The sequence below is a fragment of the Salmo salar genome, chromosome ssa14, assembly GCF_905237065.1.
Source record: "Salmo salar chromosome ssa14, Ssal_v3.1, whole genome shotgun sequence".
In the NCBI taxonomy this organism is placed as follows: domain Eukaryota; kingdom Metazoa; phylum Chordata; class Actinopteri; order Salmoniformes; family Salmonidae; genus Salmo; species Salmo salar.
In genome coordinates, this window is record NC_059455.1 from 98277093 (window position 1) to 98293781 (window position 16689).

The window sequence follows — 16689 nt, forward strand, 5'->3', positions numbered from 1 at the left end:
ACCTGCCACCCCCCTCTAACCACTAGGCTACCTGCCCCCCCCCTCTAACCACTAGGCTACCTGCCACCCCCTCTAACCACTAAGCTACCTGCCTCCCCCCTCTAACCACTAGGCTACCTGCCCCCTCTCTAACCACTAGACTACCTGCCCCGCCCCCCCTCTAACCACTAGGCTACCTGCCGCCCCCCCTAACCACTAGGCTACCTGCCTCCCCCTAACCACTAGGCTACCTGCCCCCTCTCTAACCACTAGACTACCTGCCCCGCCCCCCTCTAACCACTAGGCTACCTGCCCCCCCCTCTAACCACTAGGCTACCTGCCCCCCCCTCTAACCACTAGGCTACCTGCCCCCCCTCTAACCACTAGGCTACCTGCCACCCCTCTAACCACTAGGCTACCTGCCCCCCCCCTAACCACTAGGCTACCTGCCCCCCCTCTAACCACTAGGCTACCTGCCTCCCCCCTCTAACCACTAGGCTACCTGCCCCCCACCTCTAACCACTAGGCTACCTGCCACCCCCCTCTAACCACTAGGCTACCTGCCCCCCCCCTCTAACCACTAGGCTACCTGCCACCCCCTCTAACCACTAAGCTACCTGCCTCCCCCCCTCTAACCACTAGGCTACCTACCCCCCCCCTCTAACCACTAGGTTACCTGCCGCCCCCCTCTAACCACTAGGTTACCTGCCGCCCCCCTCTAACCACTAGGTTCCTGCCGCCCCCTAAACTAGGTTTACCTGTCGCCCCCTAACCACTAGGGTTACCTATAGCCGCCCCCTCTAACCACTAGGCTATAGTGTTTAACTGTGCTAAAGGGTTAATTATAGGTCCCTAACTATAGTGTTTAACTGTGCTAAAGGGTTAATTATAGGTCTCTACATAATAAGAAAAGATTATCAGTCTTTACATGTCTAAAACAGAAGGAATATAATATATATATATATTGTTACAGGAAACTCATTCTATACATATAGAGGAAAAATAACTCGGGGTTAGGGTTACTTTTCCCATGGGTAAAGAAACTCAAAATGGGGGATGATATTATTTTTAATATTCTTTCCGAATTTGCACACCGTCCAGACAGATCCGCAAGGAAGATGGACCGTATGTTATTGGACCGTATGTTATTGGACCAGATGTTATTGGACCAGATGTTATTGGACCAGATGTTATTAGACCAGATGTTATTGGACCAGATGTTATTGGACCAGATGTTATTAGACCAGATGTTATTGGACCAGATGTTATTGGACCATATGTTATTGGACCAGATGTTATTGGACCAAATGTTATTGGACCAGATGCTATTGGACCAGATGTTATTGGACCAGATGTTATTGGACCAGATGTTATTGGACCGTATGTTATTGGACCGTATGTTATTGGACCAGATGTTATTGGACCAGATGTTATTGGACCAGTTGGACCAGATGTTATTGGACCAGATGTTATTGGACCAGATGTTATTGGACCAGATGTTATTAGACCAGATCTTATTGGACCAGATCTTATTGGACCGTATGTTATTGGACCGTATGTTATTGGACCAGATGTTATTGTACCAGATGTTATTGGACCAGTTGGACCAGATGTTATTAGACCAGATGTTATTGGACCAGATGTTATTGTACCAGATGTTATTGGACCAGTTGGACCAGATGTTATTAGACCAGATGTTATTGGACCAGATGTTATTAGACCGTATGTTATTGGACCGTATATTATTGGACCAGATGTTTTTGGACCAGATGTTACTGGACCAGATGTTATTGGACCAGATGTTATTGGACCAGATGTTATTGGACCAGATGTTATTGGACCAGATGTTACTGGACCAGATGTTATTGGACCAGATGTTATTGGACCAGATGTTATTGGACCGTATGTTATTGGACCAGATGTTATTGGACCAGATGTTATTGGACCGTATGTTATTGGACCAGATGTTATTGGACCAGATGTTATTGGACCGTATGTTATTGGACCATATGTTACTGGACCATATGTTACTGGACCAGATGTTATTGGACCAGATGTTATTGGACCAGATGGTATTAGACCATATGTTATTGGACCAGATGTTATTGGACCAGATGTTACTGGACCAGATGTTATTGGACCAGATGTTATTGGACCAGATGTTATTGGACCGTATGTTATTGGACCAGATGTTATTGGACCAGATGTTATTGGACCGTATGTTATTGGACCATATGTTATTGGACCAGATGTTACTGGACCATATGTTATTGGACCAGATGTTATTGGACCAGATGTTATTGGACCATATGTTATTGGACCAGATGTTATTGGACCAGATGTTACTGGACCAGATGTTATTGGACCAGATGTTATTGGACCAGATGTTATTGGACCGTATGTTATTGGACCAGATGTTATTGGACCAGATGTTATTGGACCGTATGTTATTGGACCAGATGTTATTGGACCAGATGTTATTGGACCGTATGTTATTGGACCATATGTTACTGGACCATATGTTACTGGACCAGATGGTATTAGACCGTATGTTATTGGACCAGATGTTATTGGACCAGATGTTATTGGATCAGATGTTATTGGACCAGATGTTATTGGACCAGATGTTATTGGACCAGATGTTATTGGACCGTAAACAGATATGGCTCATTTATTTATATGGTTAAAATAATGATGATCCCACGCATCTTTGAAAATATATACTGTATAATAAATCATCAAGCCCACAAGCAATACAAGACCTTATTATTATGATGCAAGATTTTAATGCTGTGTGCAAATGAGGAAAGACAAACTTGTCAGAGTTATACTTCAACTAAATCTATAATCACTTGTTAATAAGGGAGCAGGTCAATACAATGCACACATATAAAGTGAATCGATTGAGTGCTCTACTGTAACGGCTGTCTTCGTGAAGAGAGGACCAAGGCGCAGCGGGTTGCGTGCTCAACATTATAATTTATTAAATGTGAACACCAAAACAATAAACAAAGAACCGACGACAGGAAACAGTTTTGCAGGCTACACCAACGCAATGCAAAAACAACTACCCACAATAAACAAACAAAACACATCCCTCTATATAGGACTCTCAATCAAAGGCAACTACAAACACCTGCCTCCAATTGAGAGTCCAACACCCAATTACCTAACATAGAAAATACTAAACTAGAAAGAACATAGAAATACAAAAACATAACTCAAACACCCCTCTAAACAAACCACCACCCCGAACCACATAAAACAAATACCCTCCTGACCACGTCCTGACCAAACTACAATCACAAATAACCCCTGTACTGGTCAGGACGTGACATCTACGATAATGGTGGCTGGTCGACGAATCACGCTCAGATGATTCGCTGAGAGCCCCGAGACAAAAATACAAAGGTCTTTTATAGCTAAGATACACCCCTTTTCTACCTACATGACGAACAACAGATTTATAGGAGGGATCACAAGGTTAAGATTTGTATGAAAGATACCTATAATTCATAACAGACAGTATCTGCTGTGTCAACAGTTTTCATTGTGTAGAGACCAGTGTCTGGTCCTCCTACTCCAAACTGGAACCATGTCTCCCTGGTACGGTATAGAACAGAAACATTAACTCATGTTCTGGAATGCTCTTTAGGTTTTATCACCCAAAAGAAATCGTAAATCTCCTGTCAGTGTTATCTCCCAGAGGCCCATCCTCAGTAGAACACACACACACAAAATATTTATAAGAATACTCTATTCTGTTGCATAAAACAACCATTTGATGCAATAAAATTATTATAACATAAACTTGCAATTTTCCACATTAACGGTTAAATAACTAAATTGACCATGAAGGAAATAACACAAAAAACTATCACCCTCGTGGTCTTATCATGGATATTTTGGAACTAGTAGATATATGGAGGTTTAATATCCTGACCTAGTGAGATATACATGGAGGAGGTTTAATATCCTGACCTAGTGAGATATACATGGAGGAGGTTTAATATCCTGACCTAGTGAGATATACATGGAGGAGGTTTAATATCCTGACCTAGTGAGATATACATGGAGGAGGTTTAATATCCTGACCTAGTGAGATATACATGGAGGAGGTTTAATACCCTGACCTAGTGAGATATACATGGAGGAGGTTTAATATCCTGACCTAGTGAGATATACATGGAGGAGGTTTAATATCCTGACCTAGTGAGATATACATGGAGGAGGTTTAATATCCTGACCTAGTGAGATATACATGGAGGAGGTTTAATATCCTGACCTAGTGAGATATACATGGAGGAGGCTTAATATCCTGACCTAGTGAGATATACATGGAGGAGGTTTAATATCCTGACCTAGTGAGATATACATGGAGGAGGTTTAATACCCTGACCTAGTGAGATATACATGGAGGAGGTTTAATATCCTGACCTAGTGTGATATACATGGAGGAGGTTTAATACCCTGACCTAGTGAGATATACATGGAGGAGGTTTAATATCCTGACCTAGTGAGATATACATGGAGGTTTAATATCCTGACCTAGTGAGATATAAATGGAGGAGGATTAAATATCCTGATTTAGTGAGGTATAAATGGAGGAGGTTTAATATCCTGACCTAGTGGGATATACATGTAGGAGGTTTAATATCCTGACCTAGTGAGATATACATGGAGGTTTAATATCCTGACCTAGTGAGATATAAATGGAGGAGGATTAAATATCCTGATTTAGTGAGGTATAAATGGAGGAGGTTTAATATCCTGACCTAGTGGGATATACATGTAGGAGGTTTAATATCCTGACCTAGTGAGATATACATGGAGGAGGTTTAATATCCTGACCTAGTGAGATATACATGGAGGAGGTTTAATATCCTGACCTAGTGAGATATACATGGATGAGGTTTAATATCCTGACCTAGTGAGATATACATGGAGGTTTAATATCCTGACCTAGTGAGATATACATGGAGGAGGTTTAATATCCTGACCTAGTGAGATATACATGGAGGAGGTTTAATATCCTGACCTAGTGAGATATACATGGCGGAGACTCAATCAAGATTCTCGTCTTGACTCCTTTCTTAGGTCATTCTCTCTGTCACCAAAATTTTCTTTTTTAATTGATAGTGGACAGAATGTGGTCGGACCATCAAATAATTGGCATATACATAACTTTTACAGAATTTCCACAAGGGCGAGGATATTGGACATAAAATCAAAGCCTATTGGATGTGATACAACCTGGCTCAAGATTGTAACAAACAATGGGGAAACCACACACTGAGTAAAGGAATAACAAAATAAATTTTTTACATAAATAAACACTCACAACAATAATCAGATGAGGCATGAAGGTCAGTAAATTAGGTGTCAACTGCCAAAACTATAATGAAACAACCAAAGGTATGCATGGAGAGAAGAATCTCTTGCTGAATGAGGAAACAGTGGCTTTATGCCAGCTGAGCTTTTACAGGTGTGCCCCATCAGCAATGACGACCCTCCTAGCTTCGCCCACCTCTCCTACTCCGCCCACCAATCTCCTGCAGGAAGTAAGCACAGTTAAACCCAGTAGACAGAGCAGGGAGGGCCCGTCACAGATGACAACTTGTTTTTCACAAAGACAGAATTTATAACAAACTTTTTCAGAAATAACATAGGTACAGCAGATTCCCTTATTGTATGGGACACTTTTAAATGTGCCTTTAGAGGCCATGCAATTCAATACTCATCTTTAAAACAAAAAGCAATTTAGGTCAAAAGAGTCTATATTAACAAAGGAAATAGAATGTCTAGCAGAACAGATAGATAGCAATAAAAACTGTACCATAGCGGCTCAGAATAAGTTCGAGGGAAAACAAGAAGAAATGGAGGTACTTATTCAAGAAAGATCCAGTGTAATATATTATAAAAATAAAGAGAACTGGATGGAATATGGGGAAAAATGCACAAAATCATTTTATGATCTTCAGCATAGAAATGCTACCAAAAATAATTTACAGAAACTTGTTACAAATGACTCATCCGTGATTCACCACCAAAAATATTTTGAAAGAGGAAGCAAAGTATTTTAATATTTTTTTATATTTCAGTCTCCTCCATCTCCTCTAACTGAAGTTAGTTGTAAGGATTTGTTTTCTTCTATTAATAATGTCAAATTAACAGCCATACAGAAAGATTAATGTGAAGGCCAAATTACAGAGAAGGGACTTCTTGATGCAGTTAAAGTCCGGGAAAACTCCAGTGCTGGATGGCATACCAGTTGTGGTATATCAAACCTTTGTCCTTGTACTCAGAGGTCCGTTATTAGCATGTTTTAACCACTCCTTTTAAAATGGTAGATTATCAGACACTCAACAAGAAGGTCTGATTTCATTATTACTGAAACAGGACCCAGGTGGGAAATATAAAGATCCAGTCGCTTTAAAACATTGGAATCACCTTACACCATATGAAATGTATGAAATGTATGCATTCACTACTGTAAGTCGCTCTGGATAAGAGCGTCTGCTAAATGACTAAAATGTAAATGTAAAAATGTAAAACCTCTAGCGAAATGCTTGGGCAATAGAATTTAAGAAGGTGTTGTCAGATATTATTCATCCTAATCAGACAGGTGTTTTACATGGACGATACATTGGAGATAATATAAGACAAGTACTGGAAACAATAGAATACAATGAAATATCGGGGACACCAGGCCTGGTTTTCATAGCTGATTTTGAAAAGGCTTTTGATAAAGTACGACTAGAATTTATACATAAATGCCTGGACTTTTTAATTTTGGAGTATCTCTTATACAATGGATTACAGTCATGTATAGTAACCCTAGGTGTAAAATAGTAAATAATGGCTACTTCTCAGAAAGTATTAAACTGTCTAGAGGAGTAAAACAAGGTTGTCCACTGTCGGCATATCTATTTATTATGGCCATTGAAATGTTAGCTATTAAAATCTGATCCCACAATAATAACAAGGGGCAAAAAAATCCAGGACTTCAAAACAAAGGTGTCATTGTACACTAATTGAGGATCTAGATAATTTTACATGTGAAGTATGATAAGTGCACCATATTACGTATTGAATCACAAAACAAAAAAACGACTTTTATATCACTGTGTAGTTTACCAATACAATGGTCTGAAGATGAAGTGGACAAACTCGGTAATTCATTTCCCAAAATGAATATAAAATATCACTACAAAATGATTTAATAGAAATGTAGCAAAAATAGATGAGATCATGTTACAATGAAAAGGAAAATACCTGTCTATTTGTCAGAAAAATAACCCTGATAAATATTTTTTTGTCATATCCCAGTTTACCTAGTTACTTATGGCCCAGCCTACACCTAACAATTTATTTTTTAAATGATACGAGCAAAAAAATATTCCACTTTATTTGGACCGGCAAGCCAGACTAAATTAAACAGGCTATTTATATAATGAATATGAAGTCGGTGGACAGAAAGGATTAAATATTAAAGCATCAGGCCGTTATGACCTCACTAAAGGATTCAGTCATACAGAAGTTATCAGGCCGTTATGACCTCACTAAAGGATTCAGTCATACAGAAGTTATCAGGCCGTTATGACCTCACTAAAGGATTCAGTCATACAGAAGTTATCAGGCCGTTATGACCTCACTAAAGGATTCAGTCATACAGAAGTTATCAGGCCGTTATGACCTCACTAAAGGATTCAGTCATACAGAAGTTATCAGGCCGTTATGAACTCACTACTGAAATCAAAACTGGTTCTCTAGCAGATTAGTAAGAAAGACTCAGCCCGTGTTCAATAATGTCCCTTTTCCCTTTATTCAGATTACAACCTCTCACATTCGGTTATTTGAAAATGAAATAATCTCCAAAATATCGCTATTTTTAAAACAAGCCATAGAAAGCCGGTTGCAATAAAATAAAAAATAAAATAAATGTTACAACAAATATTATGGTTAAACTCAAATACAATTAATTCAGAAGCATTCAGACTTTTTCCACATTTTGTTACGTTACTTCCTTATATTAAAATTGATTAAATTGTTTTTTCCTCATCAATCTACACACAATACCCCATAATGATGATGAAAAAACATGTTTCTAGAAATGGTTGCAAATTTATACAAAATAAAACAAATATATAGGGCTGCCTAAAGGCGCAGCGGTCTAAGGCCCTGCATCGCAGCACTAGAGGCGTCACTACAGACCCTGGTTCAGCGGTCTAAGGCCCTGCATCTCAGTGCTAGAGGCGTCACTACAGACCCTGGTTCAGCGGTTGGAGGCGTCACTACAGACCCTGGTGCAGCGGTCTAAGGCACTGCATCGCAGCACTAGAGGCGTCACTACAGACCCTGGTTCAGCGGTCTAAGGCACTGCATCTCAGTGCTAGAGGCGTCACTACAGACCCTGGTTCAGCGGTCTCAAGGCGCACTGCAGTCGTTCAGCAGCTAGAGGCGTCACTACAGACCCTGGTGCAGCGGTCTAAGGCACTGCATCGCAGCGCTAGAGGCGTCACTACAGACCCTGGTTCAGCGGTCTAAGGCCCTGCATCTCAGTGCTAGAGGCGTCACTACAGACCCTGGTTCAGCGGTCTAAGGCACTGCATCGCAGCACGAGAGGCGTCACTACAGACCCTGGTTCAGCGGTCTAAGGCACTGCATCGCAGTGCTAGAGGCGTCACTACAGACCCTGGTTCAGTGGTCTAAGGCCCTGCATCGCAGTGCTAGAGGCGTCACTACAGACCCTGGTTCAGCGGCTGGAGGCGTCACTACAGACCCTGGTTCAGCGGCTAGAGGCGTCACTACAGACCCTGGTTCAGCGGTCTAAGGCACTGCATCGCAGCGCTAGAGGCGTCACTACAGACCCTGGTTCAGCGGTCTAAGGCACTGCATCGCAGTGCTAGAGGCGTCACTACAGACCTTGGTTCAAATTCAGGCTGTATCACATCCGGCTGTGATTGGGAGTCCCGTAGGGCGGTGCACAATTGGCCCAGCATTATCCAGGTTTGGCCGGGGTAGGTCGTCATTGTAAATAATCTTATGTTCTTAACTGACTTGCCACGTTAAATAAAGGTTACATATCCCCCATATTGGAAATTATACAGACAATTACATTGATAGAAGCCACAATATACAATATCTGCAATATTAAATATGATCTACTATATAAGAATATTTTAAAACTATTTTTCTCTAACCATAAGGTTTAATTAGGGGCCGGAGTTTCCCTTGTCTGGACATGTTGTCAGGAGAAACTCAGGGTCCTTAGATAATCACTACTTGGATAAAGCTACAGTGACCAGACGACATTCTTCTTCTCTTCCTCTACAGCGGTGCCAAGGACCAGTGCTACCCAGTGCACTTCAGTCCCAGAGCCCAGGAACGGAAGGAGGATGGGGAATCACTTTGCTGTGGGAGCCGTGATCCGCTTTGAGTGTTCCCCAGGATACGTATTGGAGGGATCCACCGCTATAGAGTGTCTGACCGTCCCCAACGCCCTGGCTAACTGGAACTCCTCCGTACCCAGCTGTATAGGTAGGACACCGAGACATACACACCTGTCTCCTCTGATAAGGAGGGACTCCTTAACTAACTAGCCCCTCCCAGACTGATGTAGGCTGCCAGCCATCCCATCGCCCCTAGCAACCAGTCCAAACGCAGCCATGCGATCACACAGGTGGCGGAACTGCTGTGGGTCACGCACACACACACACACACACACACACACACACACACACACACACACACACACACAAGCACACGCTAGCCACACACACACAAGCACACACAAGCACACGCTAGCCACACACACACACACACACACACACACACACACACACACACACACACACACACACACACACTCCTTGAAACCCGCTGATGAGGCAGATGCTCCAGTGCCACCAGATGAAGATCAGGCTGTGGCAGCAAGCAGGGAACACCGTGTTAACACACTGGAGTCACACATGCAGAATGTCTTCCACCGTGTTAACACACTGGAAACACAGATGCAGAATGTCTTCCACTGTGTTAATTTAACACATAGGAAACACAGATGCAGAATGTCTTCCACTGTGTTAACACACTGGAAACACAGATGCAGAATGTCTTCCACTGTGTTAACACATAGGAAACACAGATGCAGAATGTCTTCCACTGTGTTAACACATAGGAAACACAGATGCAGAATGTCTTCCTCTGTGTTAACACATAGGAAACACAGCTGCAGAATGTCTTCCACTGTGTTAACACATAGGAAACACAGATGCAGAATGTCTTCCACTGTGTTAATTTAACACATAGGAAACACAGATGCAGAATGTCTTCCACCGTGTTAATTTAACACATAGGAAACACAGATGCAGAATGTCTTCCACCGTGTTAATTTAACACATAGGAAACACAGATGCAGAATGTCTTCCACTGTGTTAATTTAACACATAGGAAACACAGATGCAGAATGTCTTCCACTGTGTTAATTTAACACATAGGAAACACAGATGCAGAATGTCTTCCACCGTGTTAATTTAACACATAGGAAACACAGATGCAGAATGTCTTCCACTGTGTTAATTTAACACATTGGAAACACAGATGCAGAATGTGTGTGCCTCTGTGTGTGCCTCTGTTTTAACCTTCTTCCCTCGCTCGTATATTTTCTTGATTCTCTCTATGATAACTGTCCTGTTTGGTTAATGTTTTTCTTTCTCTCTCGCTCTCTTTACTTGCCTTTCTCTCTATTTCAATTCCTCTGTCCCTCCTTCCCTCCCTCCTTCCTTCCTTCCTTCCTTTCTTCCCTCCCTCCCTCTCCCTCCCTCCCTCCCCTCCCTCCCTCCCTCCCTCCCTCCCTCCCTCCCTCCCTCCCCTCCCTCCCTCCTTCCTTCCTTCCTTCCTTCCTTCCTTCCTTCCTTCCTTCTCTTCCTCCCTCTTCCCTCCCTCCCTCCCTCCTGTCCAGTTCCATGTGGAGGTAATCTGACCCAGAGGACCGGTACCATCCTGTCTCCGGGTTTTCCTGAGCCCTATCTCAACAGCCTCAACTGTGTCTGGAAGATCACGGTCCCGGAAGGATCAGGAATACAGGTATAAACCTCTGAATATCTTACCACTGTATTTCGCACCCTCTTTCCAGAAGCTTTTCATCAAGTCTGTCTTGAACAGCCTTTAAACAGTTCCTGAATAGCTGTCTATTATCTATCCTTTACCCCTACCTACAGTATACTGCTGTTACTGTCTATTATCTATCCTTTACCCCTACCTACAGTATACTGCTGTTACTGTCTATTATCTATCCTTTACCCCTACCTACAGTATACTGCTGTTACTGTCTATTATATATCCTTTACCCCTACCTACAGTATACTGCTGTTACTGTCTATTATCTATCCTTTACCCCTACCTACAGTATACTGCTGTTACTGTCTATTATCTATCCTTTACCCCTACCTACAGTATACTGCTGTTACTGTCTATTATCTATCCTTTACCCCTACCTACAGTATACTGCTGTTACTGTCTATTATCTATCCTTTACCCCTACCTACAGTATACTGCTGTTACTGTCTATTATCTATCCTTTACCCCTACCTACAGTATACTGCTGTTACTGTCTATTATCTATCCTTTACCCCTACCTACAGTATACTGCTGTTACTGTCTATTATCTATCCTTTACCCCTACCTACAGTATACTGCTGTTACTGTCTATTATATATCCTTTACCCCTACCTACAGTATACTGCTGTTACTGTCTATTATCTATCCTTTACCCCTACCTACAGTATACTGCTGTTACTGTCTATTATCTATCCTTTACCCCTACCTACAGTATACTGCTGTTACTGTCTATTATCTATCCTTTACCCCTACCTACAGTATACTGCTGTTACTGTCTATTATCTATCCTTTACCCCTACCTACAGTATACTGCTGTTACTGTCTATTATCTATCCTTTACCCCTACCTACAGTATACTGCTGTTACTGTCTATTATCTATCCTTTACCCCTACCTACAGTATACTGCTGTTACTGTCTATTATCTATCCTTTATCCCTACCTACAGTATACTGCTGTTACTGTCTATTATCTATCCTTTACCCCTACCTACAGTATACTGCTGTTACTGTCTATTATCTATCCTTTACCCCTACCTACAGTATACTGCTGTTACTGTCTATTATCTATTCTTTACCCCTACCTACAGTATACTGCTGTTACTGTCTATTATCTATCCTTTACCCCTACCTACAGTATACTGCTGCTACTGTCTATTATCTATCCTTTACCCCTACCTACAGTATACTGCTGTTACTGTCTATTATCTATCCTTTACCCCTACCTACAGTATACTGCTGTTACTGTCTATTATCTATCCTTTACCCCTACCTACAGTATACTGCTGTTACTGTCTATTATCTATCCTTTACCCCTACCTACAGTATACTGCTGTTACTGTCTATTATCTATCCTTTAGCCCTACCTACAGTATACTGCTGTTACTGTCTATTATCTATCCTTTACCCCTACCTACAGTATACTGCTGTTACTGTCTATTATCTATCCTTTATCCCTACCTACAGTATACTGCTGTTACTGTCTATTATCTATCCTTTACCCCTACCTACAGTATACTGCTGTTACTGTCTATTATCTATCCTTTACCCCTACCTACAGTATACTGCTGTTACTGTCTATTATCTATCCTTTATCCCTACCTACAGTATACTGCTGTTACTGTCTATTATCTATCCTTTACCCCTACCTACAGTATACTGCTGTTACTGTCTATTATCTATCCTTTACCCCTACCTACAGTATACTGCTGTTACTGTCTATTATCTATCCTTTATCCCTACCTACAGTATACTGCTGTTACTGTCTATTATCTATCCTTTACCCCTACCTACAGTATACTGCTGTTACTGTCTATTATCTATCCTTTACCCCTACCTACAGTATACTGCTGTTACTGTCTATTATCTATCCTTTACCCCTACCTACAGTATACTGCTGTTACTGTCTATTATCTATCCTTTACCCCTACCTACAGTATACTGCTGTTACTGTCTATTATCTATCCTTTACCCCTACCTACAGTATACTGCTGTTACTGTCTATTATCTATCCTTTACCCCTACCTACAGTATACTGCTGTTACTGTCTATTATCTATCCTTTACCCCTACCTACAGTATACTGCTGTTACTGTCTATTATCTATCCTTTACCCCTACCTACAGTATACTGCTGTTACTGTCTATTATCTATCCTTTACCCCTACCTACAGTATACTGCTGTTACTGTCTATTATCTATCCTTTATCCCTACCTACAGTATACTGCTGTTACTGTCTATTATCTATCCTTTACCCCTACCTACAGTATACTGCTGTTACTGTCTATTATCTATCCTGTTGCATAGTCACTTTATTCCTTGTTATATTTAAATATCTACCTCAATTACCTCATTCCCCAGCACATTGACTCAGTACTGGTTCTCCCTGTATATAGCCATGTTATTACCTGGTACTCCCTGTATATAGTCATGTTATTACCTGGTACTCCCTGTATATAGTCATGTTATTACCTGGTACTCCCTGTATATAGCCATGTTATTACCTGGTACTCCCTGTATATAGCCATGTTATTACATGGTACTCCCTGTATATAGCCATGTTATTACCTAGTACTCCCTGTATATAGCCATGTTATTACCTGGTACTCCCTGTATATAGCCATGTTATTACCTGGTACTTCCTGTATATAGCCATGTTATTACATGGTACTCCCTGTATATAACCATGTTATTACATGGTTCTCCCTGTATATAGCCATGTTATTACCTGGTACTCCCTGTATATAGCCATGTTATTACATGGTACTCCCTGTATATAGCCATGTTATTACCTGGTACTCCCTGTATATAGCCATGTTATTACCTGGTACTCCCTGTATATAGCCATGTTATTACCTGGTACTCCCTGTATATAGCCATGTTATTACCTGGTACTCCCTGTATATAGCCATGATATTACCTGGTACTCCCTGTATATAGCCATGTTATTACCTGGTACTCCCTGTATATAACCATGTTATTACCTGGTACTCCCTGTATATAGCCATGTTATTACCTGGTACTCCCTGTATATAGCCATGTTATTACCTTTTCCTATGTGACATATAACATTTTATTTGATTCATGTTGTATTTTCACCAAATCATTGCAGACAGTCTATGGTCATACCTTCTCTTCTCAGTGGTACACTTACTCTGTACTACCGCTCCGTCTATCTCCTGTCTCTGACAACACAGAGAGAGAGAGGGGGGGGGGAGACCTGAACTTCCACTGTAGAGAGAGAGAGAGGGGGGAGACATGAACGTCCACTGTAGAGAGAGAGAGAGGGGGGAGACATGAATGTCCACTGTAGAGAGAGAGAGAGAGAGAGAGAGGGGGGGGGGACATGAACTTCCACGAGAGAGAGCGAGAGAGAGAGAGAGAGAGACAAAGCGAGAGACCTGAACCCCCACTATAGAGAGAGAGAGACCCGAGCCTCCACTATAGAAGGGGCTAAGTTGACTCATTGAAGGGGCTACGTTGAAACTGGTGGGTTAACCTGTATCTCCTCTTCTCTCTTCTCTTCTTATTTTCTCTCTTCTCCTCTCCTCTGCTCTCTTCTATCCCCTTTCTCCCTCCCTCTCTCCTCTCCTCTCCTCTCCTCTCCTCTCCTCTCCTCTCCTCTCCTCTCCTCTCCTCTCATTCCCTCGTTTTCCCTGTCCTCTCCTCTTCTCCTCTCTTCACCTCTCCTCTTCTCAAATCCCCTCTTTCTCTCTCCTCTCCTCAGATCCAGGTGATCAGTTTTGTGACTGAACAGAACTGGGATTCTCTAGAGGTGTTTGATGGTGGAGACAACAGTGACACCATGCTGGGCAGTTTCTCAGGTGATTTACTCTTTCCTCTCTCTCTATCTCCCTGTTTCTCTCTCTCTATCTCCCTGTTTCTCTCTCTCCTCTCTCTCTAGCTCCCTGTTTCTCTCTCTCTATCTCCCTGTTTCTCTCTCTCCTCTCTCTCTAGCTCCCTGTTTCTCTCTCTCTATCTCCCTGTTTCTCTCTCTCCTCTCTCTCTAGCTCCCTGTTTCTCTCTCTCCTCTCCCTCTATCTCCCTGTTCCTCCCTCTCTATCTCCCTGTTTCTCTCTCTCCTTGTCTCTATCTCCCTGTTTCTCTCTCTCCTCCCTCTCTAGCTCCCTGTTTCTCTCTCTCTATCTCCCTGTTTCTCTCTCTCCTCCCTCTCTATCTCCCTGTTCCTCTCTCTCCTCTCTCTCTAGCTCCCTGTTCCTCTCTCTCCTCTCTCTCTAGCTCCCTGTTCCTCTCTCTCCTCTCTCTCTAGCTCCCTGTTCCTCTCTCTCTATCTCCCTGTTTGTCTCTCTCCTCTCTCTCTATCTCCCTGTTTCTCTCTCTCCTCCCTCTCTATCTCCCTGTTTCTTTCTCTCCTCTCTCTCTATCTCCCTGTTTCTTTCTCTCCTTCTCTCTCTCTCTGTTTCTTTCTCTCCTCTCTCTCTATCTCCCTGTTTCTCTCTCTCCTTCTCTCTCTCTCTGTTTCTTTCTCTCCTCTCTCTCTATCTCCCTGTTCCTCTCTCTCTATCTCCCTGTTTCTTTCTCTCCTCTCTCTCTATCTCCCTGTTCCTCTCTCTCTATCTCCCTGTTTCTCTCTCTCCTCTCTCTCTATCTCCCTGTTTCTTTCTCTCCTTCTCTTTCTCTCTGTTTCTTTCTCTCCTCTCTCTCTATCTCCCTGTTCCTCTCTCTCTATCTCCCTGTTTCTCTCTCTCCTCCCTCTCTATCTCCCTGTTTCTCTCTCTCCTCTCTCTCTAGCTCCCTGTTCCTTTCTTATCTCCCTGTTTCTCTCTCTCCTCTCTCTCTATCTCCCTGTTTCTTTCTCTCCTTCTCTCTCTCTCTGTTTCTTTCTCTCCTCTCTCTCTATCTCCCTGTTTCTCTCTCTCCTTCTCTCTCTCTCTGTTTCTTTCTCTCCTCCCTCTCTATCTCCCTGTTTCTTTCTCTCCTTCTCTCTCTCTCTGTTTCTTTCTCTCCTCCTTCTCTATCTCCCTGTTTCTCTCTCTCCTTCTCTCTCTTTCTCTATCTCCCTGTTTGTCTCTCTCCTTCTCTCTCTCTCTATCTCCCTGTTTGTCTCTCTCCTTCTCTCTCTATCTCCCTGTTTGTCTCTCTCCTTCTCTCTCTATCTCCCTGTTTGTCTCTCTCCTTCTCTCTCTTTCTCTATCTCCCTGTTTGTCTCTCTCCTTCTCTCTCTTTCTCTATCTCCCTGTTTCTCTCTCTCATTCTCTCTCTCTATCTCCCTGTTTGTCTCTATCCTTCTCTCTTTCTCTATCTCCCTGTTTGTCTCTCTCCTTCTCTCTCTTTCTCAATGTTTCTGTGTGTTTGTGCATGGATGGTGAAGGGTTACACCTTGTTTTTATAGGTGAGGATGGTGAAATCAAAGGATCTATCCTCAAATGCTACCACCACAGGCTGTCATTTACCAGTGACTAACCCACTGAGAGCTGTTACTATGGAGAGCAATGGGAAGCAGCAAGTCACTGTGACTTGATCGGCATTACAGACTGTTGCCGTATCAGTGCTCACTGAAGCTCAAAGAGAGGAGAGGCAGGTGTATTCGAATAATGTATTTGTTGAAAAGGTTACCTTTCTTTATTTTAGAGAT

The 16689-nt window shown here is 42.3% G+C and overlaps 1 protein-coding gene across 1 annotated transcript in view; it reads left to right on the forward strand.

Moving 5' to 3' along the window:
* Window positions 1-16689, forward strand: part of csmd2 (CUB and Sushi multiple domains 2) — a 776204-nt gene that overhangs the window by 561178 nt on the left and 198337 nt on the right. The window contains exons 35-37 of the mRNA XM_045695078.1: window positions 9316-9519; window positions 10940-11064; window positions 14821-14917. Of these exons, the coding sequence (XP_045551034.1) occupies window positions 9316-9519; window positions 10940-11064; window positions 14821-14917 (426 nt within the window). The remainder of the gene's footprint in view (window positions 1-9315; window positions 9520-10939; window positions 11065-14820; window positions 14918-16689) is intronic.